Here is a 25,908-nt window from a genome sequence, read left to right as displayed (position 1 = left end):
CAAGCTCCTTGAAAGGTGTCCATGGCTGTCTTTGACACAGCTTCCTCCCTGTTACCTTGTGGCTACTCCCTTATTTGTTCTTGTTAATGCCACCAGCGACCTCTTTTTTTTTACCTCCCGTCAAGCTTTTTCATTTTAAATTTCAAGCCCACAGAAAAGTTGCAAGACTTCATAGTGGATACCCATGTAGTTTTTCACCAGATTCACCAACTATTAACATTTACTCTTTTATCATTTCTGTCCTTACTACTATTGTTATTACTTTTTCTGAATCCTTTAAGAGTGTTGCAAACATTAGCACCCCTAAATTTTTCAGCATTAATCTCTGAAGAACAAGAACATCTCTTACATAACCACAAATGATCAAATTGAGAAATACAGGAAATACAGAAATTTTCTGTATTTAAATACAAAATTTAACACTGACATGGCATCATCTAATAGTAGCTCTTATTCCTATCTCACCAATTTTTCCAGTAAGCATTGTTTTTCCCGCTCCCTGTTTCTTCAGCGAACCGTGTAATATCCCAGCCAGCAGATGCTTTAGATCTCTCCGTCCATCTGCGCATCTGGTGCCTCAGGCACTTCCTCTGTCTTGTACTTTTCCCCTTGGCATTGTTGATATTTCCCTGTCCTGATTTCCTCCTGTGTCTTTGACCTTACCCCCACCCCGCTTCTTTGCTAGCCCCTCTTCACTCCCTGTTCCTGTCTGTTTAGGTTCTGGTCTTGACCTGTGTCGTACCTGTTCTCACTCCCCATCTCTCCGCTGTTGACTCTTGATCAGCTGCTTCAGCAGCCCCCCCCCCCCCCCCCCACAGCCACTGCAGTGAGCTGCTTGAAACTTCACTTTCAGAACATTTACCAGTTGCCTTCATCCGGACTAAAAGTCCTAGCCCAAAAGGCTCTGTGTGGTCTGGCTGCTGCCCACTTACCCAGCTTCAGCTGACACTGGTCTCCTTTACTCACTGCTGTCAAGCCCAGTGCTGACCGGTAGAAATACTGTGTGAGCCCACATGTTCAATTTTACATTTTCTAGTAGCTATGTTTAGAACAGTAAAAGCAGTTAATAATGTATTTTAACATAATTATTAATGATTTTAATAATACTTTTTGGTTTAATATGCCCCAAATAATATTTTAATGGATTTAAGTAATGTAAGTTAATTTAAAAAAATTAAATGTAGCATTTAATGCTGTCAAAAAGTGGGGGAAACTAAAGACTGAAGGAACATGGCTTTAAAGAAGAGTAAACGCAAAGAGGTAAAATATAGCCCAGTTTCTGAATGAATATCAGACAGCATCAGTAGCATTAAACTCTGCTTGTTTTTGAAGGTCAAATGTCCTGTTTCCCAGCAACACGCAGCATAGCATGATGGTTAAGAGCTTGGACTCTGGAGCTAGACTATCTAGGTTCAAACCTGATTTTCTCTTTCATTAGTGATGTGACCTTGGACAAGTTAGTTCACGTCTCTGTGCCTCAATTTCTTAAATCTGTGTGGGGTTGTTAACAAAAATTAAATGAGAAATATATGTAAGACCCTTATGTAGTGGCAGTTATGTGTCAGGTACTGTTCTAAGTGTTTGCTGTTATTAGTTATCTTGGATATCGTTAGGGTGGTTGGAAAAACAGCAATACCATGTACTCTAACCCCTTATTTTAGCTTTCTGAGATTAGTTTCTCAACCTTTGTTTCTCAGTTGTCATCATAGCCTACCTGCTCTCAAATCTGACATTTCCAAACAGACCTCTCCCAGATCTCCTCATCTCAGGCCAGCGATCCCTGTTAGTACCATGTGTGTCCATGTGTCAGTGGCCAGTACTGTGCTCAGGTGACTCCTCCACTGCTCTCCTTCCACCCCAGCAACTGAAATGTCAGCCAGTCTAATCTTTTCTCCCTCAAAAATATATTTCAAGTCTCTCTATTTCCATCCATATAATCACTGTGTACTAATCAGCTAAGATGTGCCAGACATTCTTTGAGTTTCTGAAGAGATGGTAATGATCTTACATTCTAATAGGGAGACACAGATGATAAACAAGCAAATGTTTGTTGATACTGAGCACCATAAATAAGGAAGGGTGGTGGAACCAGAGGGACGGGAAGGGGCTGCTTTGGTAGTTGGTCAGGTGATGAGGTGACACTTGAACAGAGACTTCATGAAGGTAGGAAATTCTGGGTGTTAGTGGGAAGCATCACAGGCAGAGGGTACTTTTAAGTACAAAGGCTTTGAGAAGGTATGTGGCTTGTGCAGGAAATAGCATGGAGGCCAGTGGGGTGGGGGTAGGGGGAGCAAAAAGGAGACTGGGAGATGAGACTAGAGATAGTACGGGACAGGGCCCTGCAGCCTGTCTTAGGGCCTCAGCTTTTTTTCTGAGTGTGGAGGGAAGCTGTTGACCATCTCTTACCTTGATTACTGCAATAGTTTTTATTCTTTCTTGCTACCAGCGAAGTCATTCTGCTTTAAGCCCTTCAAATTCTCTCCATTGCACTTAGGATACATTGCAAACTCCAAACTTCCATGACCTATGAGGCTCTGTGTGGTTTGCTCTCTGCACACCATCCCAGGACATTTCTTGCCTCTCCTCAGCTACAGCCCACTCTGCTTTAGTCATACAGACATTTCTTCAATTTTTGGAACATGCCAAGTTATTTCTTGATTCATAGCCTTAGCACGTGCTTCTCCTTCTGCCTTTTCCCCATTTTTACTTATATTTTAAATTTCTATTTATTTAATTTTTCTCCCAATTTTTCATTCTGACATTTTAAACATTCATGACATTTGGTAGTTGGTCAGGTGATGAGGTGACACTTGAACAGAGACTTCATGAAGGTAGGAAATTCTGGGTGTTAGTGGGAAGCATCACTAACTTTTTAAGAAAAGTTAGAAAGTAATACAAGACATCTGTTAACTTTTACCTGTATTTCTCAGTTTTAACATTTTGCCACAGTTGGCTTTAATCAGACCTCATTTTATGTATTGTTCTTCAGAGATTCCTGATTTAAGTCTCCTTACTCTTTATAGTTGTTTCAAGTTAATTTCCTGTAGTCTTTAAGAGAGTTGAACATTATTTAGAGTTGGATATTGTTCACCTGTTTTCTGTCTCTCCACATAGATATAGATTATCTTTCCCCCCACACTATAATACTGTATTCCAATTTAGTATAAAGTTTACTACATTTTAAGCATGCATTAAATATTTGCTGACTGATGTACATAGAGTTGTACCTCTCTTCTTTTAAGATGGACACTTTAACCCTGAGGTGGTCAAGTATCGGCAGCTATGCTACAAGTCGCAGTACAAGCGATACCTCACTTCTCAGCAGCAATATTTCCATCGGCTGCTGAAGCAAATATTGGCTTCCCGGAGTGTAAGTAATGCTGGGAACTGGTACAGAAAATGGGCAGTGAATTCACAGATTTCATGACTTCAAGAAATGGTTCAGGTATAAAATACAAGACATCACTAAGGAAAAAATGCTACCGGTTGTGACATAATTAAACTGTATCATACTTTCTTACCAATTTTATATTGTGTGCTGAGTTGTTGAAACATGACAACAAAAGGTACCTCTTAAAAGTGTTGTAGCTTCAGTATTTACTAAGACAAAACAAATGCTTCCATCATGGTTTAAGGGGAGCCAGGTTGCTCTGGACTGGAAGTGCAAGTGTGCCCAGGCCTCCAAACCCCCAACAGACACGTAGTACACCAAGCTCAAAGTCCCCTGGGTCTGGACCAGCCTGGTAATTCTTCGAGGCAAAGTTGTTTTGGCTCTAAGTGGTGCTTTAAGCTTCAGTATGGAAATATTTGGGTGGCTGTTATAACAAGTATTCATTCTGGATTGAGCAGTTCAACACTCAGATTTAGGATTTTTTCCATGCAATAATCAAAATAGGCCATTTTTGTTTGGACGTTAACTCATGTACATACATCTTTGTGATCTGGAGGGAGAGAATTGAGTTTTTAAAAATGAAGAAAAGAGAATGTAGGCTTAGAGAATATGTCAGAACAAGCTCTGGATGTTGCCAGTATACCACTGCTGATCTCTCCTAGGACCTACTGGAGATGGCCCGACGGAGTGGTCCAGCTGTTCCCTCCCGGCAGAAGCGCCCTTCGCCATCCCGCACCGCAGAGGAGCGGGAATGGCGGACCCAGCAGCGCTACTTGAAGGTCTTGAGGGAAGTGAAGGAAGAGTGCGGTGACACAGACCTGTCGTCTGATGAAGAGGGTGAGTGTCCTTGGGCTCTAGGAGTAGCTGGGCTGATGAATTTATACCAGCAGTTTGTTGTTTGCTGGTGCCAATGGAAGCCATTTATCTTCCCAGCAAAGAAGCTGTCCTGTTGTCTGTCTTGGGGGTAGATAGTGGGACTCAGAACTCCTGCATCTTTGGGCATGAGACATTTCCTGTTAGGTGGGGTGTGGCTATAGACCTTTTAGCTCTTAATGCTTAAGTGGCATTTGAGTTTAGATGAGATGAATCCTTGCACGGCGGGGCTCTCCGCAGTAGGCCTATCTGGTGCCACTTGAGAGAACTGCTTTTCCCCTTACAGGAGAGCAGTAGTGACTGTTGGCCTGCTGCAATGTGACCCCATCACTCAGTTGAAGTCTCTCTTCCTGGAAAAGCCGTTTAAATGACCTAAGTGTGCTCCAGTACGTCTGGGGAAGGGTCAGAAAGGAATGGTGGAACCCTGGCCTCCATGTTGTTGGCTTAGCCTTGTTGAACCCAAATGGCCACTTACCCAATCTCCCCTATTGGAGTCCACAGCCACGTTGGATTTACAAGAACAATTTTCTTTTGAAGATCTCAGTTCATGGCTTCCGAGCTCTCCAGCGCATTCTCCTAGTCCTGCGGTGCCCCTGAGGGTGGTGCCCACACTTTCAACCATGGATATGAAAACTGCAGGTGAGAACTGAGCTGATGACTGAGTGAATGACCTTGTCCATGTGGTTTGGTTCATGCTCGGGAGGTCGGGATGCAGAGCTGAGCTCCCATGGAGGGAGGTGGGCACCAGTCTTACCTGCCAGGAAGACAAAGCAGCACTCCTTAGAATTAGGAGATTTGGATAAGTTTTTGTACAATTCCACTTTCTAACATGTAGGTAGGCCTTCCTTCTTTCCTTTGTTTTGAAAACTTTTCTTAGGAGCTGATCAGGTGGTATTTTGGGCTAAAATAAAAGCAAAATCTTAAACAGCAATACTAAAGGACGCTTCAGTAAGAATCTTTGATGTATTTTAAAGCAGTTAAGTAAGTGAAGTCATTGTTATGGACTAATGTATGGAAAAGGTGAAGAGTTGATCCTGTGACTGTTGTTGGGATGTTGTACTTGGGGGGGCACAGTATCAGAAGGGAAACTCAGAAATATCTTATGTTTTGAACATTGCAACTGACCAGAAAGACCTAAATTTGAGCATCGTGTTAGTGAATGACCTTGTCCATGTGGTTTGGTTCATTTTCTCTCAGATAAAATTGAACTGGGGGACAGTGACCTGAAGATAATGTTAAAGAAGCACCATGAGAAGCGGAAACATCAACCAGTAAGACAGGGGTGGGTGGGGAGGTCATTAGTGGCTTTCTGTCTAGTGTCTCTGGATTGGCTGTTGTAGGAAGATACAGGTAGTCACTGCATCATTTGTGCTTCCTTTCCTGTCATTGTTAGGGGGCAGGAGCAACCAGAGAGGTTAGTTAAATGCCAAAGATGTGTGAAGACAGATGCTTTCATTTTATAAGTTAAACATGGTATCTACTTTTGTCTTTATGAGACACTATATCCATTTTACCAGCTCTCAGAGAGGTTAGGGAGCTTGTCCTGTGCCCTGTAGCCAGTAAGTACCTGAGCCAAGAGTCAGATCCTGTGCTCTTCCCAGTTTTTATCATTTCTATTACTCCACTCGACTGAATCAAGGTAATGCCAGAGCAGCCAAGCAGAGACCAAGCATAGTGGAAGGAAAAAAAGGCAGTCTACCTGAGTCTGGGTGGTGAGATAGGAAGAGTTGCACACTGCAAGTTGGGTCTGAGTTCTGTCCCTCTCTTCCACTCACTGTGATATTGGGCAAATCCCTTAACTTCTCTTGACCCCGCTTTCAGACTGTAAAATAACACTTAACAAGACTGTTTGAAGAGCACACAAGGAATGCAAAAGAGTTTTATAAGCTGTAAATGACATACAGTAAATAATAGAAAGGTTGGAACTGGGTTCGCCTGTGCTCTGTTATGAAGAGTGGTAGTTTCTAGCTCAACATGATTTCCCCAAGTGCATTTACTGTCTAAATGTATCTGGTAGGTACATTGGCAAAATCACCAGTAGTTGTAACTCCTTTTTTGGGCCCATATAACAAATCTCTGACTATCACCTCTAGGATCACCCGGACCTTTTGACAGGTGACCTGACTCTCAATGACATCATGAATCGAGTAAATGCTGGCAGAAAGGGGTCTCTAGCAGGTAATCATATCCCCTATATGGAGCCATCATCTGATGATGGTATTAATTACACCAGCCTGTCTACATGTAAAAATAAATGAAACCACGGCTGCTGTCCTGCAATAACCTTTGTTTTGTTATTGTTTCTTATGGATTTATAGGTGAAAAATGAATATAAAATCAGTGCAATAGGTCATTGGCTCTTTAATATGTGTTAAGATTAACCTGTAAGTCTCTTACTGGGTTTGGTTAAAAACAGCAAAATGTCTTATTAGTGAGACTTTCTGTTTTTTTCCTGGTGGACCTTGGGAAAATAATATGCAGATAAGACCCTTTACTTCCTGAGAGAGAAAATGCAGTTGTGTAACATGTTGCTTTTTCTTCAAAGCCCTGTATGACTTGGCTGTCCTTAAAAAAAAGGTGAAAGAGAAAGAGGAAAAGAAGAAGAAGAAAATAAAAGTGATCAAATCTGAGGCAGAGGATTTGGCTGAGCCCTTAAACAGTACTGAGGGGGTCCCAGCTCTTGCTCAGGCTCCCTCTCCACCGGCGGTCCCTGCTATCAAGGAGGAGTAAGTGAGCAGGGGAGAAGGGTCAAGTTGAGGGGTGTACCCAGTGCTAGTGTCTGATGTGAGCTGGTTTGTGTTGAATCTGTAAGCCCTGAATTCCGGGGGTCCTGTTGGGGAAGGGGTATAGGGTGGTCCTTTATTGAACTTTTTTATAACTGTTAGGAGATTTGGGGGACCTAAAACAGTGTGATTTTGGTCTTTTGGTAGTTCTTATATTTTTCCTCCCTTATCAGGCCTCTTGAAGACCTCAAACCTTGCCTTGGAATCAATGAAATATCTTCCAGCTTCTTCTCTCTTCTACTAGAGATCTTGTTGCTAGAGGGGCAGGCTAGTCTTCCTATGGTAAGTTCTGGAAAAGTCAGGTGTACATCAACGTGTTCACGTTTTTAGAAATCTTGAATGGTCTATAGCTTGAGAAGCAGAACTCTGGCTTCTTCCCAAAGCTCTGCAGCTAACTTGCCTTATGACTTGGGTAAATTGGACAGATCGACTCCAGCTTGCTCAGGCTCATATGTAGAATTGCTGGTGTAGAGTAGAAGTCTAAGGTTCTGTCTTTACTTTCCCTCAGCTAGAGGAGCGAGTTTTGGATTGGCAGTCATCTCCAGCCAGCTCCCTCAATAGCTGGTTCTCTGCGGCCCCCAACTGGGCAGAGTTGGTGTTACCAGCCCTGCAGTATCTTGCTGGAGAAAGCCGTGGTAAGGTGCTTTTTTCTGTAGGGTCAGTATTTTTTTTTCCCATTGTATAATTAATTCTCATAGTAAACTGCAGCTTTACTGATTAAATCCATTACGGAGTTGCGAATTACCATGCCTCGGATGCATCTGCTCTCTTGATACACCATGAAACATTCACAGTAACCTCAGAGTCCAGGGATGTCAGTTATCCTGAGTTTAGCATTCTCTCTGACCTGTGGGACTTCTGTATGTGATCTGTTTCTTACAGCTGTGCCTTCCAGTTTCTCTCCATTTGTTGAATTCAAAGAGAAATCCCAACAGTGGAAGTTGCTTGGTAAGTAACTCATATTACCTGCCCATAACACAGATTTTATTCTTAATTTCTTCCTGCCTTCCAGTCAGTACAATCCCTTAGAATGTGGAAAAAGGCAATATTTTTCAGTGAAAGAGTCCATCAGGTCCCCTGTCGTACTTTCACCCTCCCCCAGCCCCCAGTTGGATTTGGCTCACTGAAGCTGAAGCGAATGGCCCTTCTATATAACGTACCCCAGTACTGGCTAGACTTAAATACTAGAGTACTTACAATAGCATCAACACTTATGTAACCATACCCATGGGTTCAGATTAACTTAAAATGATATAGTTGTTTTTCTTTCCTAAAAGTGGGCTTTGCTGTTAAGGATAGTGTGCATAGGATGTTGGGCAGCCCTGAAAAAGCTATTTCTAAGGAATCGGATACTTAAATTTATGAGTCCTGGTTACTGTGTAAGTTGTAGTAACGTGTCTGAGGTGACGTGATGACTATTACCTGGGGGTAGTGGTAAGAGGAAAACTCAGTGTTGATTTCTTGCCGAAATTCACAGACCTTTCTCTTTACTCTATCAATGGTCCACGGGGAGGTAGATGAAGAGTAGGTTGTGAAAGCAGTAGATTCACTCATTCCTAACATTCCTGCAGCTTCTTAGGGTCAGACACTGTGTTAGGTGCTTGGGGATATATTAGTTTGCAAGTTAACCTGCTTACCTCATGGGGTTTAAGATTTGTTTGGGGAACAAATATTCATTGAAATGAAATAAACTTACACATTCTTCAAGGGACAAGTAGCAGAAAGGATGGAAGCTTATATAAAGAGGCTGTGGTATAGTGTGGAGCTGGGGAGAACATTCTTGAGGAAGGAACATCTGAGCAGAGATAGTAATGATGATCAGGAAGGAACTAGGTAGGTGGGGAGAAGAGCATCTAGGTGAAGAAAACAGTGTGGGTGATGGCGCCAGGCAAGTTCAGGTCGAAGAGACCACATAAGCCTGTGCAGAGATGAAGACACTCTGGACCTAGAAAGAAAGATAAATTTGAGAAAGTTTTAGGTGGTGAAAGCGCCAGGACTCGGTTATGGACTAGATTTGGGAGTGAGAAGAGTATTGTCAGGCATTGCTCCTGCTAGACTTGTCCCTGGTAGATAAAGGTGCCCTTCATTGAGGTAGACAGCTATGGACGACATCTAGACTTGGGTCAGGGTGCAGATCATGAGTTCAGTTTTGGACGTGCTGAGTTTGAGCTGCCTTTGAGGTATTTAAGTGGACACGTTGAACAGGCAGTAGGATAGATGGGTTTAGAATCCAGGTCAGAGAATCAGGGTGGAGAGTTGTTGCATATACACAGTAATCAAAGCCCAAAGCCTAGGGAAAAGTGTTAAGTGAAGAGAAAAGAGGGCCTAGGACTTAAGCCTTGAGAAGCTCCTAGGTTGGGAGGCTGAGTGGGAGAGCAGAGAGGAAGTGACTGTAGAATCAAGAAGAAACCATGAGGTGGCTGAATCTTGGAAGCCAAGGAATGCGAGAGTTGAGAAGTAGGGAGTGGTCCTTAGCTTTATTGTTACTGAAAGGTTCGGTAATGTAAAGGCTGTGAATTTGTGGACACGAAGAAACGGTGAATTCCTTGTAAGAGTGATTCCATATTGGAATGACAAGAGTTAATGATGGAGGTGAGCTGAAGGCAGCTCATGATAGCTGATGCAATGCTGTTTCGGACACCCGACAGGCTGGGGGCTTGAAAACGGCTGTCATGGGATACTCACGTCAGGAGTATCAAACCTTATAGGGCCAGATAAACAAGTATTTTAAGCTTGTGGGCCAGATGCTTCTGTTGCAACTATTCAAGTCTGCCCTTCTGGTGCAGAGCTGCCAGAGACTGTAAATGAAAGGGTGTGGCTGTGTTCCCATAAAACTTTGTTTACAAAAATGGGGCCAGCTTGCTGACTCTAATGTACCCATGGATACACAGCATTAGGCTTGTAGGTTTTAGTGTGGGAAGTTTGAGAGAGTTTGGTCTTAGGGCTTTTGTGTACAGTAGGAGGTGAGCAAGGTGAGGTCTCCGTGGGTGGGGAGGGAGGTGAGGGTGAGGAAGTAGTTAGCGTGGAGCATGGGAAGCTAGCTTGACTGGGCAGCATGAGATTGTCAGGCAGGGCAGATGGCCTGCGGAGGCTGCTCACCATTCATTTACAGCAGTATTCTTTGCCCTTTTGTGTGTTTTTCTCTGGTAGCCCTCAGCTGTCTGAGCTGAAGCATGGAGAATGTGGATAGCTGAGAATTTGAGTTTTGCTAGACTGGAATGGCGCACAGGTAAAAGTGCAGAGGTATTAGGTATATCTGTTGGTAAGAGGGTCATTGAAATGCTGGATGTAGACTGAACTGAATGGGGAGGGGCAGAGGGGACCTGAGGAGCAGAGGTGACAGCAGTTCTGTTGAGTCAGAGTGATGCCTTGGTGGGAGTAGTTCAACAAACAAGGAAGACATCTAGGTGACTGGCCAAAATGGGTGGGCACAGAATGGCTGGGTTAGTGTAAATGATCTCAGCCCTGGCCTTGTTCTGTGATCAGTTGGGGAACCTTTTGAAAGTGCCTAGGCCTTACCCAGAGAGGTTCTGATGGTCTGGGTAGGGCCCAAGCTTGGCATTTTTAAAAGTTGCCAGGTGATTATTATGTGCAGCAAGGGTTGAGAAACATGGGATTAGGCATTTTAAAGATGGAGCAGCTTTAGGTAATGACAAAAGTCCAGTTGTGGCTGTGGGAGTAAGTGGCTGAGGTGGAGGGCAGGGAAGTCACTGTGGGGTTAGGGTATCTGGTGGAGCATCTGTATGGAGATGGCAGTTACCCAGCAGGATGGCAGGAAGTGGACTGTGAGAAGCAGTGTGGGCGAGCGCTCTGTGATGGGGAGCGCTAGGTGGTAACTGTGAGGGGCAGGGGACCGTGAGATAGTAAGAGATGCAGAGACCAGGCTTTTGTTTTATTTTGATTTTCCAGAAGAGCCGGGGAGAAATAGTCTGGCTTCAGTTCTCAGGCAGGAGGAGGAGCTCAGTCCTGAAGGAGGAGGCTGTGAGGGAACACTACCGGGTGGAGGAGTGGGCAGGCAGAGCCAGATTTCACAGCAGGAGGGTCAGGGAATTGACTGCTGCGTGTGGAGTGGCCTTCTGGAAGGGGAGCAGGCGTCAGAGGAGCCGAGGGGCGGAGAAGCAGCGGGAGCCTTCTGGGGATGGGCGTTCCCTGCAGGGACCATGAACACAGGAGTCCTGGCAAGTGTCACCTCGGCAGTCTGTCGGGAGAGAGGTCCTGGGGGGCTGCATGCTTCATACAGAGGAGGCAGTGTTGGTCCCTGTGGCTTCTAGTCTGGGCAGGGACGGGTACTGTCCTGTGGTAAGTGCTGCCGTGTGGTAGGGAGGAGGGCACAGCGGGAGAGTGCTCCTCCCTTTCTAGGCCGGTCAGGTGGCAAACTTTTCTCCTGCCTTAGGGCTTATTGCTCTGCCAGCATGTCTTTGTGCCCCCACCAGCCAGAAGAAGCCTTTTCTGAACCCCCAAGGATAGGATAACTTTCCTAGAGTGAGTTTTCATAACATCCTTTGTGACAGCTGCCACTTTTAGATTTTATTTAGCATGTGCTCTTTCCTTACTTGACTCCATGAATTTTCGTGAGTTCACGGAATTTACTGAATAACCCTAGCCTCTCATCCAGTGCCTGACACACAGTGGCTACTCAGAAAATATCTGTCAAATGGTTGATTTAATTAGGGTACACCCAAGAGTGGTGGTCCAGGCAGACGGTGAATGGAAGGCCATTATACAGGCTGAGGGGATGGTAGGTGTGAAGAACCATTGCTGTAAGTCCTGATAGGTTCTCTGCCTGGAGTACATACAGCAGATGAGCAGAAGTGGTCTGAGGAACACCTTAGGTCATTTTATTATTGGTATTTTTTTGCTACTTTGTTCTTTTTCTAGGCCATTCCCAAGATAATGAGAAGGAATTAGCTGTACTCTTCCAACTTTGGCTAGAAACTAAAGACCAGGCCTTTTGTAAGGTATGTTTTTTAAGGAATGCCAGATCTTTTGGTACTGGATTTTCAGAGCTCTTAAATTAACCAAAATTCTTTAGTCCATTTACCTGTTAATGTTTTCCTTTTCTCCAGCAAGAAAATGAAGACAGTTCAGATGCCACAATACCTGTTCCTCGGGTGTGAGTATAATGCCTGATGGTGGGTTGTGTCCTTTGAAACCGTAGTATAAGGTTTTGCTGATAATTCTGACTATGTTAGAGCTGTGATGGTCTTTAGAGATCCCAGAAGTCCACTGATCTAGGTACCATGCCATAGGATTAGGTTGTAGGGAAATCATTGATTATAAAGTAGCATTTCTAGCATTTTTGTGTCTGAAAATGCCACTGGGATTTTAATAGGTATTGCGCTGACTCTTTATATGACTTTGGCTAATATGAACATCTTCACAGTATTCTTCCAATCCACGAACAGAGGATATCTTTCCATTTATTTGTTTCTTCTTCAGTTTCTTTAATCAAAGGCTTGTACTACTTTTTAGTGTACAGATCTTTTACCTCCTTGGTTAAATATATTCCTAAGATTTTACTGATTTGAAGCTACGGTATGTTTCTTTAGTTAGATTCATGAACAGCGGCATAGAGGGCCATGTGGAATGTGACAGAAACATTTTACCTTATGTAATGGGGTGTTGAACTCAATTTCTTGGTACTTTTCCTAGGAAGCAGAAAAACCACCCTTGTCATCTTACAGATTTGAATTTCTTTGTTCCTCTAAGGCTGAATTTTTTGTTGCCATCAGATTGGGCTTAGCAGTGAGACTGAAATCAGTATGTAAAAACACCAGTCTCTTTCCCACTTATTCAGTACTTTTCTTGATTCTTAAAAATCAAGTAATTTTGGAAATACCAACAGAAGTTACTTGGTAGGAGCTAGAAAGTGGACTTTTGGCCTTGGCAAGAATAGAGCACCAATAAAGGGTTCACTTTACAAAGGGAATGGTTCTGTGTGCTGGAGAAGGGGTGATGAACACAAACTTCTTTATGTTCCAGAAGAACTGACTATGTGGTACGGCCTAGCACAGGGGAGGAGAAGCGGGCTTTTCAGGAGCAGGTAAGAAAGAGCTAGAGCAAGCTCTGCATTGATGCGGCTATGCAGAGAGATGCTCCAGGCACAATCCCGAGTCCACATTTGTGGAGGACACTCACACCCTTAACCTTAGATATTCTGTTGGTTGGGATTGTTTGTTGGGGGTGGAAATGGTGTGAGGAAAGGGACTGAGAAAAGTTTTGATGACCTTCCAGATAGCAAAATATATTTATATTTACCTTGTTAGTGACTAGGGTTTCAGAGACCATCCTTTTCCTACTATGATTGGCCAGTATTCCTAGTGGAATCACTGCTTCCTTCTTGTTTTAATATCTCCAGGTTGATCCCTCTTTGTGTGGGAGCTCTAGAGAGAATCCCTCTAATTCTGACTTAGGAGCACATCCCTTTTGTCTCGGTAGGAGCGTTACAGATACAGCCAACCCCATAAGGCGTTCACCTTTCGCATGCATGGCTTTGAGTCTGTAGTGGGACCTGTCAAGGGTGTGTTTGACAAGGAGACCTCACTCAACAAGGCTCGGGAGCACTCCCTGCTGCGCTCGGACCGGCCTGCCTATGTCACCATCCTGTCTCTTGGTATGTGCCATCTCTCTACTGTCAGGGGTCCCTTTTTTTCTCTAATTAAAGTTCCCCACCCTGCCCCCTGTTTTGACAGTCAGGTGTAGCTTTAGGAAGCTTTGGATTTGGGACATGAAGGGGAGTTCTAGCCCCAGAGATTAATGCCAGGAATCCATTTCTTCCTTCACATCTGGGCTCACATTATTTTCATTCAGGAATTGTTCACAGACCAGTGAAATAGCTTAAAAATAGGGAATTTGCCTTCTCCAGACTATGAACATGAGGTTTTTAAGCTTTTTTTTGTGCCGTGAATGTCTTCAGCAGGCTGGTGAAATCTGTGAAGCCCTTCTCAGAATTATGTCTTTAAATGCATTAAAAAAAATGAATAGAGTTAAAAAGAAACCATTAAAATAGTTACTTGAAATAGTTATCAAAATATTAAAACAAATTTATGATGCAGAGATATGTGTCTGTGACATTAAATGACAAGATAGCAGCAAGTCTTAGAGCCCCTGTAATTTCCAAATAGTGATGAACTGTCTGCAGCAGTGATAATAATGAAAATAATCTGATTTTTGTTCCAGTGTCACTGCACTGCCAGTATATGGTTTGTTACCTGTTCATAATTGAAGGAAATGCTAAATTTCAGTTAAAGATACAATTTTTTTCCCACTGAAGTTCATGGACCCACTGAATTATAAGGTGTCATAGACCTTCAGTCTTGGCCAAAAGTGTGAAGAGTGTGTAGGAAACTGCCCCAGAGGACAGTGTCTACCTGACGCCGAGCCTGAGAAAGGTAGACAAGCCTAAGCAGGTAGTGGGACAATGTTCCTCAGCAGAGCCCTGCATGACTCCTGGACTTTGCATTTTCTGATGTCACCAGTTCGGGATGCTGCAGCTCGGCTACCAAATGGAGAAGGCACTCGGGCAGAGATCTGTGAATTGCTAAAGGACTCCCAGTTTCTTGCACCAGACGTCACCAGCACTCAGGTAGGATGGAGAGGAGGTTATTTCTGTGTTGTTCCAGAATGGGTTTCAGAAACTTAGAAGGAAATATAAAATATTATAGCATACATTTAAAAAAAACGAAATTAGAGAGCAATGAAGTATATCCCGAAATGCAAACACTGATCTGAGACCCTTGCTGTTAGTGAGGCATGAATTTGACTCCAGACTTTCTTTTTAGTTCCTCCAAAAGCTTCTTAGTTCACTGTCTCCTTCAGGTGAGGGCAACTCACTTCCTCTGGAATCTGACAGGCCTTCTTGTTTTGCCAGGTGTTAGACTGAGTTATTTTTAGTGCAACCTCCAGGCTGTGCTGTGATGTATCCATCAGCTGTGACCTGCATCCAGGGGTCTTCCTGGTGTTTGAGTCTGACTCGTCCTTTACCCCTTTTTTCTGTGTCTTAGGTGAATACAGTGGTGAGTGGCGCCCTGGATCGGCTGCATTATGAGAAGGACCCATGTGTGAAGTATGACATTGGATGCAAACTGTGGATCTACCTGCATCGTGACCGAAGCGAGGAAGAGTTTGGTATGTGAGACCTCTGGGCATGTGTCCAGCTAGACCAGGGATGCTTCTGCCTTTGAACTCCAATTCCATTGTTCTTTTCCTTGGCAGTCAGACCCAACAGGATTTTAGAGGCAGGACTTGGCCCTCTAGCAAGGCCTTGACTCTTAATGAAAGCACCTGCCTTACCGTGCTGAGGTTAAACTTGTGCTGAAGCTTACAACTCTTTTTTGTAGAGCGGATTCACCAAGCACAAGCAGCTGCAGCAAAAGCCAGGAAAGCCCTTCAGCAAAAACCCAAGCCCCCGTCCAAGGTGGTAAGTGACTTCCTGAGAGCACCTGCCTTAAAGGTTTTTGGGGATGGCGATAGCCAGGCCTTCCCTGAGCAGTGCATCAGGGACCGTGGGGGCCGTGCCTGCCCTTAGTGGGCCTTTGTTATGTCTGCACATGAATTTCTCTATCTTCGGCCCGCAGAAGTCCGGCAGCAAGGAGAGCTCAGTGAAGGTTCTCAGCAGCGGCCCTTCTGAGCAGAGCCAGATGAGCCTCAGTGACTCCAGCATGCCACCCACCCCTGTCACACCTGTGACCCCCACCACTCCAGCGCTGCCTGCCACACCAATCTCCCCTCCACCTATATCATCAGTGAACAAAAGTGGCCCCACTACTGCCTCAGAACCAGCTAAGTCTAGCTCAGGGTAAGTTCTTCTATTCCTGCTCCAGCTTTCTCCCTCCAAGTTCCTTTTGTACGCGTGTTCTAAGTTTTTGTTTTTTTTGTCTGCCCCAATGGTTTTCCCTCTAGTGTTCTTCTGGTGTCTTCACCCACAATACCACAGTTGGGAACAATGCTTTCCCCAGCTTCCAGCCAGGCTCCTCCAAGTTCTCAGGCTGCTGCCCGTGTTGTGAGCCACTCTGGCTCAACTGGACTACCCCAGGTGCGGGTGGTGGCCCAGCCTTCCCTTCCTGCTGTTACTCAGCAGTCAGCAGGGCCAACACAGACACTGCCACAGATGCCAGCAGGACCACAGATTCGTGTTCCGGCTACTGTTACACAGACCAAAGTCATGCCCCAGGTAAGTGGGGAGCAGACCCAACATGGCCCAGTGAGTCCAGTGGGCATTCTGGGTTAGGACTAAGGAGTCTAGAGTATTGCTACTGATGATGATTATCACAGCAGCTCATTTAATGTGCAAAGTTGGATAAGCATTTTTATAAGTTGTATTTTACATGCTGAGAATCAGAACTTCTGAGAAGTTCAGTGTTTACCCAGGATTGTAACATCGGGAGTCTCGTAGAGGTGGGACATAAATCCAGACCTTTGATGTTAAATTTCAGGCTCCTTCCATTGTGCCTTTAATTTGACTGTGCCACTAACTGGTTATGTAATTTTAGAGAAGAGTTTTATCTTCTCCCTCAGTTTCCCTTACTGTGAAAGGGGTACAGTACTTGTCCCCAGTGTGTAGGAATAAAGTGTGATGTTAAATGTGAAAGCATTCTGAAATTTAGATGTTCTGCACAAATGGAAGAACTTTACAGTGTCCATTCCGGGAGCAGGGAGCTTAAGCATGTTGGGTCAGTGGTGCTCATAGCAGAGTGCTTCCCAGGTGGTGGTGAGCTGGTCTGCAGGGTCAGTGCCTAACTAAACTCTTGGCTTCACACTCTGAACCAGACAGCAGTGGCCACGGTTCCAGTCAAAGCTCAGACCGCGGCAGCCACTGTGCAGCGACCTGGACCTGGGCAGGCGGGGCTCACGGTGACAAGCCTCCCTGCCACAGCCAGCCCTGTGAGCAAGCCAGCCACGAGTTCTCCCGGCGGCTCTGCCCCAAGTGCCTCCACAGCTGCCGTCATTCAGAATGTCACAGGACAGAATATTATCAAGCAGGTAGGCGGAAATGTTTTCAGTGGATCTGACGCCTTTGTCCAAAAGCAAAGGACAGCGGAGTCTGAGTGATTTGTGATCTTTGGTCTTTAGTTCATACATATTTCAAGTATGAGTTCCTAGCAAGGGCAGCTCAAGCTTTACAGGTGCTAAAGAGATTTCTTTTGTTTTTCTTTCCATATAATTATTCAGCATTTAGTAGCTGAGGTTCTGGATTTGGAGTAGATTCTCCATGAACTTATTTAGTTAAAATCCTATGGTATAACTTATTATTGGTGTTTCAGTTTAGCGCTAGTAAAGGTAGAAGACATTTTTACTTTCTTAGTTGTGAATATGCATTGATAATCATTGAACTTCAAGGAATTCTTAGGCAAAATAGCAATGAATACTGATGGGTGCTTACCATGTGTCTGCACTGTGCAGAACATTTTATAGATATTAAATAATCCTAACACCACAGGGTAGATACTTGTGTTATCCCCATTTCACAGATGAAGACATGGAAGCCAAATGATAAAGTAACATTTTTTTCATTAAACAAATAATTATTGAGTGCTTTTTGTGTGCCAGGCACTTTCCAAAGTATTGAGGGCTTCCTGGTATATTACACAGACCAAGTCCTTGCCTTTGTGGAGTTCATGTTTTCATAGAGCTAGGGGACAGACACACCCTTTGAGGTCAAGTACAATAAGAGCTGTGAGCATCAGTAATCAGGAGGGGGTATGGTGGCAGTGTGCCTGTAAACCAGGGTGATCAGGGAGGGCTGGTCTGAGGAGATGGCATTAGAGATGAGTGAGGGAAGAGTGCCATGTTAAGATTATCTGGAGATAGAGCCTTCCAGGCATAGGGATAGGCAGTGGAAATGCCTGAGTGAGAAATAACAGGAAAGCCATTGTGGCTGAAGCCTTGTGAACGAATGTGAAAGTGTTAGGAGGTAAGGTTGCCAATGGTTAAATCTTGTGGGACTCTGATTTAATAACTTAAATGAAGTGGGAGCCATTGAAAAATAGTGAGGCAGAATGACTTGATCGAGTTGACATTTAAAGAAACTGCTGGCTGCCTCATTGAATGGACATGATGGGGAGAGTAAACCTGTTCAGAGGCAGTTGACTGCAGTCAGGTGAGAGATGATGCTGACTCCTTGTGAGGTGGTGCTGTGTCCGTGGGAAGTGCTGGGATTCTGAATACAGGGTTGAAGTGGAGCTGGTGTGGTTTTCCTGTGGTTTAATTGTAGGGTCTGAGAGAAGGGAGTGGAGAATGACGCCACGGCATTTTACTGAGTGCAGCGTGATGTCATTTACTGACAGAAGGAAACACTGAGGTGTGGAGATTCTATAACAGAGAAAAGTGTGCTCACGAAGTCAGCACCTACATTGGGGTGAGAGTGTGTGTGTGCATGGGCCTTGGAATTGATCACTCAACAGACAGAAATAATGTGGGTGCCTGGTGGCCTGCCAGTTTGGTGGCTATTTGGGATTGGTTGAGTTCAAAAGAGAATGTAAGGTGAGGAAGTGGAAACAGTGAATATAAGTAATTTTTAGAGCAGTTTTGCTTTTGATGAGAGCAGAGGACTGGGCTGGAGCAGGAGAGGGAGCTGTGGAGGAGAACAAGGGTTTGCTGCTTTTTAGGGTGGGAAGTGTTACAGCATGTTTGCATTCTGATGGCAGTGGTCCAGTAAAGAGGGGAGGAGAATAGCCTCCTGAGGCTAGAAGGGCTGTGTCTACTACGTGGGAAAGATTGGCTTTAGAGGAGTTGGTGTGTGAACCCAGGGAGTCTGGCTCTAGGCCCAGGCTTTTAAGCTCCGTGACATTGTACTGCTCTCAAAGTGAAGGTTGATGTAACTATTAACAGACCTTTCTGAGACAGTTGAGGAAATGTGATTAATATGCTCTCAGGTAATATTATAGGTAGTTTTTTTTTTTAATTTAAGAAGTCCTTTTCTAGGTTAAAGATGTGTATGGAAGTATTGATCGCCAAAATGATGTATAGTTGACCCTTAAACAACTTGGGTTGCAGGCACCAAACTCCATGAGGTGAAAAATCCACGTGTAACTTCTCACTCCTCCAAAACTAAACTACTAACAGTCTACTGCTGACTGAAGCCTTGTTGATAACACAAACAGTTGATTAACACATTTGCTGTGTTACTGTGTATTCTGTTTTATGTTCTTACCATAAGCTAGAGAAAAGAAACTTTTTTCAAATTATTGTAAATCCAAAAAGTTTTCCAATATATTTGCTGAAAAAAAAATCCTCATACAGGGGGACCCAATGCTGTTCAAACCTGTTTTGTGGAAGGGTCAACTGTGTATTGGTTTTCTTTAAAATATTCCAACTCCCCTCTCACCACCTTCCACAAAAAAATGGTGAAAGAGAGAGAAAAAAAGATTGGCAAAGTGATGATTTTTGAAGCTCAATGACAGGTACATGGATTTATTATACTATTCTCTACTTTTGTGAACATTTACTATTTTTCAAAATAATAAGTTAGGAAAATATGTGAAATACGCATACCCAAGAAATGGAGGTTTACCTCATTACACTGCATACCCAGTCTGTGAATCCCGTTGTCAGTGCTGTTTCTTCCTCATGCAGGTGGCAATCACAGGGCAGCTGGGGGTGAAGCCCCAGACGGGCAACAGCATGCCACTCACAGCTGCTAACTTCCGTATCCAGGGTAAGGATGTTTTGCGTCTGCCACCCTCTTCCATCACCACAGATGCCAAAGGCCAGACAGTTCTGCGAATCACTCCGGACATGATGGCCACATTGGCCAAGTCCCAAGTCACCACGGTCAAACTGACGCAGGACCTCTTTGGGCCAGGGAGCGGCCCTGGGGGCAAAGGCATCTCCGCTACCTTCCATGTCACCTCGGCTGCGGCCCATGCGGCCGATGGCCCCACTGCGGCCAGCTCAGCCGGCACCCCTGCACCCACTCCTGCAGGCACCACCGTGGTCAAAGTGGCTCCTGACCTCAAAACAACCGAAGCCTCAAGTTCAGCTTTTCGCTTAATGCCAGCACTTGGTGTGAGTGTGGCCGACCAAAAGGGGAAAAACACGGTGGCCTCCTCAGAAGCGAAACCTGCTGCCACGATCCGCATTGTGCAGGGCCTGGGTGTGATGCCTCCCAAAGCAGGCCAGACTATTACCGTTGCAGCCCATGCCAAGCAAGTGTCCTCTGTGGCCAGTGGGTCTGGGACTGTCCATTCTTCAGCAGTGTCTCTGCCCAGTATGAATGCTGCTGTGTCCAAGACTGTGGCCGTGGCTTCTGGGACTGCAAGCACCCCCATCAGCCTTGGGACCGGGGCCCCGACTGTGCGGCAGGTCCCTGTGAGCACAACAGTTGTTTCCACCTCTCAGGCTGTGAGTACTTGAGTGCTGAAGAAAGGCCTTTCTGCTTTAGGGAACTTTGTAAAGCTCCCTAAGAGCCAGGAAACTTCTCTTTCTTTAGGAACAAATTAGAAGCCCTGTCTGTATCACTTCGTGTAACCCAAACATACTTATTTGCCAAAGAGTTCTTTAATTTTGAAATGAATTTTTGAAAGTGCAGTACATGCATACATTCTTATGAAATGTTAAAACTGCATAGAAGTACCTAGAGTAAAATAGACAATTTCTTTCACCACCCTGTAATTCTCTCTTCATGAGGGCTAATTACTGTTGGTATTTTGGCATTTATCCTTCCAGTCCTTTTCCTGAGCATTTTCATCTATATACACACAGTTAAAAAAAAAAAAAAAAAAGAATCCTTATGAGAGAGGACCTTAATCTATATACATTGTTCTGTGATTTGGTTTATTTATTTAAAATATGTCTTGAGGATCTTTCTACGTCCTCCAGATAGTGACTTTTTTACCGATACCATCGTCATCCAAAGGGCACTGTGCTTCTCTGTTCAGGCACACATACGCGCTGTTGAAAGCCAGTGCCCAGTGAGTGTTAATGTGTGTATGCACACGTGTGTGTTCCTGGTGGACGTTCCTGGCCTGGGTCAGGCAGGTATACTGAAAGTTTTGATACTCCAGTTGTGCTGCCAAAAAGGCCATGCCAGCTTACACTCCCCCCAGCAAGTCCCGTTTCCCCCACACCGAGCCAGTGCTGGATAGCACAGTATGCCTTTAACTTTGTGTGGGTCTTACCAGTGTCCCTGTGTTACAGTACTTTCCCTGTTTCATTTCTCTGGCTTCAGTAATCTTAGCATCCATTCATATGGAGATTTGTATGTGCTCTCCAGTGGTAAATAAATCTTTTTTGCCGGTTTTCTTCTAGGGTATTTGGCTTCTTCATGTTATTTGAGGTGGCCCTTTATATCTTCTGGATATTAGCTTTTTGTATGTGTAGAAAACTTTCTTCCAGTCTGTCATTTTTTAACCTTGGCATATGGAGCCTTTTGCTCTAAAGGTATTTTATCTTATTAGATCTACCAACATTTTATTTTATGGTTCCTAGCTTTTGCGTCTTAGGCTTTTCTTAACCCTGACATTTTAAAGATAATAGCCTTCATTTTCATTAATATTTTCAGAGTTTTAAAAGTATAATTGATTATCTATTTGAAATACAGTTTTGTCACTGTCATGTGGCAGAGATACCATTTTACATTTTTCACATTATTCCAACATCACTGACTAGTGTATTCTTTCCCTACTAACTAGAAATACTACATTTATTACAAACCAAATTGCCCATGTCACCTTAGGTGCATTTCTGGGGACATGTGTGTTTGTTCTCCAGTCTCCAGATAAGGAGCACTGTTTTCTGTATAGTGGGATACATATAGACAGTATAAAGCATAATTTAGTTTTCTAAGCACGCTACGTAGTCATCATTCAGATAAAAGCCAGAGTGATGGATGAGGGAGGACATAGTATAATCAACCAGCCAGCAAACCCTTCAATATAGTGTGGCTTAAAAGGAAGTATTTATTTAGGTTCTTCTATCATAGAAGTTAAAATAAGGAGGCAGGGAAACAGCGCTTACTTGACTCATCGCTGTTGCTCTTGAATCCTCCTCCTAATGCAGAACGGTAGCATCCAAACGCATCTCTCTTGTTAGTAATCAGTCTGGATAAATACAACCAGAGAGCATCCAGTGGGTCAGGACATACTGAAGGGTGCTTTTTCCCTCCCTAGTCGGCTAGTTAGGCTAGCTAGGCTGCTCGTGAAGGGACACTTCCAGTTGGTATACTGGTAATCTGAAATGTTTTAAGCAGCTCAGGCAATCTTAAGAAGAAAATAAAGCCATATGTAAGTTCACCTGCTGACCCCATGTTGAAGTCTTGTGTTGCCTGTTGGCACTTCCAGGGCTTTCTGATGGGCTACATTTTGGGAGTGAACCATGGAGTCTGGTGTGGGCACCGGTGATGTACTGCTACTTGTGGGCACCTGGCTTCTTTAGGACTAGCTTGCCCACAGGAAACGTCAGTCCTTTCTTGGCATCTTATCAACCATCCTTCCTGAATAATTTTTAAAATTAAGATTTAAAACACAAGATTTTACTGTATATAAATGTTGTCAGCCAAGGGCTACAAACCAAGCGACCTGAAAACAGGTGATGCAGGGACCTAATCTCAGCCATCCTGAAATCCCAGGGGCCCAGGCCTTTTCAGCTTTTCTGTTCCTTTCAGGCCTTAACTAGCTTTGGGGTTGGACTTTTCACCTGGTTGAGTTTATCATTAGCATTCCTTAAATAACCTCTCTTATCTCTGGGAGAAACGGAAAGTACCCAGAGAATGTGACCTGTTCCTAATCGAGTGTGCCCTGCTGTGCACTTCCCACCAGTGAGCCTGCATTCCAATGAAGCAGTAGTTACGAGCTTACTGTATTAACTCTTAAGAGCCTCTATCCCTCCTCTCGTTTACTTCAAACAGTTAATATGTGCCAGTTACTGGGGGTACACAGATGAGTAAGACCCCACCCTCCAAGGGTAGAGTTTATTCCTGATAACTTATTCTTTTGGCCAGAATGAGACTCAGACTGTTGCTGTGCTTTAGGGAACATACACTTCCCTTCATGATGTAGGTACACAGTTTGATCCTGATGATGGCAGTTCTATGTGCTTGCTGCTGCTTTAGATAACATGAAAGAGGATAACAGATGAGACGATGCCTAAATACAGACTATGAGCACTTAACTACGGCATATTAGCAGTTTCATGAGGGTTGCCTGGCCCACAGCTCAGGGACATGGGGGCCCTGCAGAGCACAGGGAATGAAAACATCAGTGCCTGCTGCTCAGCTCTGGGAGCCCTGTGGGTGATGCTTGATGGTTTTATCTCCTTCTGTCCCATAAGCCTCACTGCTTTTTCTCTTTAGGGGAAGCTGCCTACGCGGATCACAGTTCCACTATCTGTGATTAGCCAGCCTATGAAGGGCAAAAGTGTGGTCACAGCCCCCATCATTAAAGGCAACCTTGGAGCTAAGTAAGTGCTGTGGTGAGGGTGGGCAGGGCTTCTGGGTGGTGCCTTGCCACACAGAGGAAAGGCAGCTCGTCTTTTTGGGGCTCTCCTCTGGTAGCTTCTTTTTAGTGCAACAATATTGAGTGCCTAGGATTGTTCTAGGTGCTGGGATACAGCAATGATTAAAACAGACCAATCCATCCTGTCTTCCAGCTTATATTGTGGAGTGGGCAGAGACGTAATAAAGTATTCTGTGGGGTGATGATATGTACTCTGGAGCAAAAGCAAGTAAGGGGACTCAGCTCAGGTGCCATTCCAGTGGGGGTGTTAGGGAAGGCCTCATGTCAACATTTGAACCCTGTAGGGTGACAGTTCAGAGAATAAGGGCTTACTTGGGAGCCTGGGCTTCTTGAGGCTCTGACTGAAACAGGGATAAGAAAGAAATCTGAAGAGATCTGTCTGAGGGTCGCTGGGTAGCTGCTTTGGGGGACGGTTTCTTGTCAGCACACCCCTCCCTGGAACATTGTCCATTAATCTTGCTGATCAAGATAATGGGTGTCAGAGCCATTCTGTCAAAGCCCTGGGTACCTTTGGGTTTGTTCTTTCTCACATCATGGGAAGCATAGAGGCTGAAAGAAAGGTGGTCTCAGCTGGTTTCTGTTTCAGGCCAAATGCTGGCATTTTCACTGGGCACCAGGTCTCCCTGTTTTCTTTGAACACATGGCCTGATAGCATGCCATCCTACCATTATGCCTCACTCCTGCTTTCCCTCCACAGCCTCAGTGGGTTGGGCCGCAATATCATCCTCACCACCATGCCAGCGGGTACTAAGCTCATTGCTGGCAATAAGCCTGTTAGTTTCCTTACTGCCCAGCAGTTGCAGCAGCTTCAGCAACAAGGTCAGGCCACGCAGGTAAGGTCCAAGGCAAACCACTGGCCATACCAGGCTTCTCTGTCTTTGCTGTTAGTTCTCAACTGATGAGCCCATATGCAATCTGCTGACCAGCATTCTCTGTTTGCAAACAGGTGCGCATTCAGACTGTTCCTGCTTCCCACCTTCAACAGGGAACAGCTTCTGGTTCCTCCAAAGCAGTGTCCACTGTTGTCGTGACCACAGCTCCATCTCCTAAACAGGCACCTGAACAACAGTGATTCCGAGTGGGAAAGATGGCTTCCATCAAAGCTCGTGCCTGTCTGCCCTTCTGGCTGAAAGGAAGGGAATGGGGGCAGGGGCATCATTACTCTAAGCCTGTCTAAGGAAGGCCAGTAGTGGGATGATGGCAACAGTGGCTTGGATTCTGCCACCACACTGCACAGTGGAGCTCACCAAGGAGCGTCCATGGCTCCGGGTCTGTTCCTCATGGATCCAGAAGTTTCTGTATTAAGAGTTGCATCACACAAACCAAGGTTCTTTCCTGAGAGCATGACATCAAGGAAGGGCTTACAGTTGGGGTACATGAATGAGCAGACAGTGAATGAGCCTTGTTCTATAAGTGAATTGTATTTTTTAGGTCTTTTCTGTGAGTAGTGGTCTGGATAGGAATTTTGTGTCCAGAAATTTTTATGTGACTTATTTTTTTAAAGAATCTATTGTACATCCTCATCAAATGAGTACCTGGGCTTTAGCCCCTCTAAACGGATTACTTATTCTTTGACCAGAGCAAGAAAATAGTGAGATTCTTAGTAAGTTGGTGACTGACTTGAGATCTACATAGTAATGGAGCAGCTGAGTGGGACAGGGACATAGGAAGTGAGATAGTGTAGGTTCCCTGAGATGGGATTAGTTTGGCTCTACCTCTTAAAGATGGGTGTCAGGATCTTACTTATGGTCCGTATCTTCACTTGCCAGCTGTGTTCTCCTTATTAAGCCAGTGGGTGGAGGAGGTGGATGCCAGCAGGCGCTGCTTTTGCGGCACACACTGTATTGCGGTTCAGATTGTATATTCCGCAAACCACAGCCCTTGGGCTGGGTACCCGATTTTGTAAATAAAATTTTATTGGAACACGGCCCACACTCATTCGTTGATACTTTACCTGTGGCTGCTTTCAGTTAGAAGGCAGAACTGAGGAGTTGCCATAGAGACCATGTGGCTCTCAAGCCTACACTGTTCCTTATGTGGCCCTTTAAGTAAAACTTTGCTCACTTCTGCTCCCGAGTAGAGAGAGCAGGGAGAGATGGGGGTGCCTGTGAGGCAGCACCACCCACAGAAGAGGTCAGTCTGGATTTACAGGTCATTTAATGAGCTGTACAGCTCTTTCATTCTTCTTAGCCTCCATCAAGCTACAGGCAGAGCTCAGAACGCTATTTTAAAATGTACTAAGAGATGAAAGCACTGGTGTTGACAGTATGTGCTTCTCTTGTATTGGACCAGGGGTCAGGTGGCAAAGCTTTTCTGCAGTGGCAGTTTCCCTCTCTCTCTTGAAAGTGTCCACATTATTAAAAATGGGCCTTGAATCTGGAAATGCAGTGATCATCTTGTGTGGGTCCTG

The 25,908-nt window shown here is 44.7% G+C and overlaps 1 protein-coding gene across 6 annotated transcripts in view; it reads left to right on the top strand.

The window, feature by feature from the left end:
* The window catches only part of NFRKB (nuclear factor related to kappaB binding protein), a 32,559-nt gene extending 7,135 nt beyond the window's left edge, over positions 1 to 25,424 (top strand). For 4 of the 6 annotated variants that reach the window (XM_036930113.2, XM_036930114.2, XM_057491077.1 and 1 more), the window contains 23 exons: positions 3,243 to 3,370; positions 4,054 to 4,228; positions 4,766 to 4,903; positions 5,462 to 5,535; positions 6,358 to 6,442; positions 6,810 to 6,990; positions 7,221 to 7,329; positions 7,556 to 7,682; positions 7,930 to 7,995; positions 11,926 to 12,005; positions 12,114 to 12,160; positions 13,030 to 13,090; positions 13,486 to 13,660; positions 14,526 to 14,632; positions 15,051 to 15,174; positions 15,387 to 15,466; positions 15,624 to 15,844; positions 15,949 to 16,219; positions 16,816 to 17,028; positions 19,621 to 20,388; positions 23,336 to 23,442; positions 24,196 to 24,331; positions 24,445 to 25,424. In XM_036930113.2, coding sequence (XP_036786008.2) covers positions 3,243 to 3,370; positions 4,054 to 4,228; positions 4,766 to 4,903; positions 5,462 to 5,535; positions 6,358 to 6,442; positions 6,810 to 6,990; positions 7,221 to 7,329; positions 7,556 to 7,682; positions 7,930 to 7,995; positions 11,926 to 12,005; positions 12,114 to 12,160; positions 13,030 to 13,090; positions 13,486 to 13,660; positions 14,526 to 14,632; positions 15,051 to 15,174; positions 15,387 to 15,466; positions 15,624 to 15,844; positions 15,949 to 16,219; positions 16,816 to 17,028; positions 19,621 to 20,388; positions 23,336 to 23,442; positions 24,196 to 24,331; positions 24,445 to 24,570 — 3,599 coding nt within the window. In that variant the 3' untranslated portion in view covers positions 24,571 to 25,424. Of the gene's footprint in view, positions 1 to 3,242; positions 3,371 to 4,053; positions 4,229 to 4,549; positions 4,651 to 4,765; positions 4,904 to 5,461; positions 5,536 to 6,357; positions 6,443 to 6,809; positions 6,991 to 7,220; positions 7,330 to 7,555; positions 7,683 to 7,929; positions 7,996 to 11,925; positions 12,006 to 12,113; positions 12,161 to 13,029; positions 13,091 to 13,485; positions 13,661 to 14,525; positions 14,633 to 15,050; positions 15,175 to 15,386; positions 15,467 to 15,623; positions 15,845 to 15,948; positions 16,220 to 16,815; positions 17,029 to 19,620; positions 20,389 to 23,335; positions 23,443 to 24,195; positions 24,332 to 24,444 lie in introns of those variants that run through there. The other 2 variants (XM_036930116.2, XM_036930118.2) reach the window with 2 other exon arrangements.
* Positions 25,425 to 25,908: the final 484 nt, after the last annotated feature.

This window comes from Manis pentadactyla, chromosome 13 (genome assembly GCF_030020395.1).
Source record: "Manis pentadactyla isolate mManPen7 chromosome 13, mManPen7.hap1, whole genome shotgun sequence".
NCBI lineage: Eukaryota > Metazoa > Chordata > Mammalia > Pholidota > Manidae > Manis > Manis pentadactyla.
This window is presented reverse-complemented; position numbering and strand designations above follow the sequence as displayed.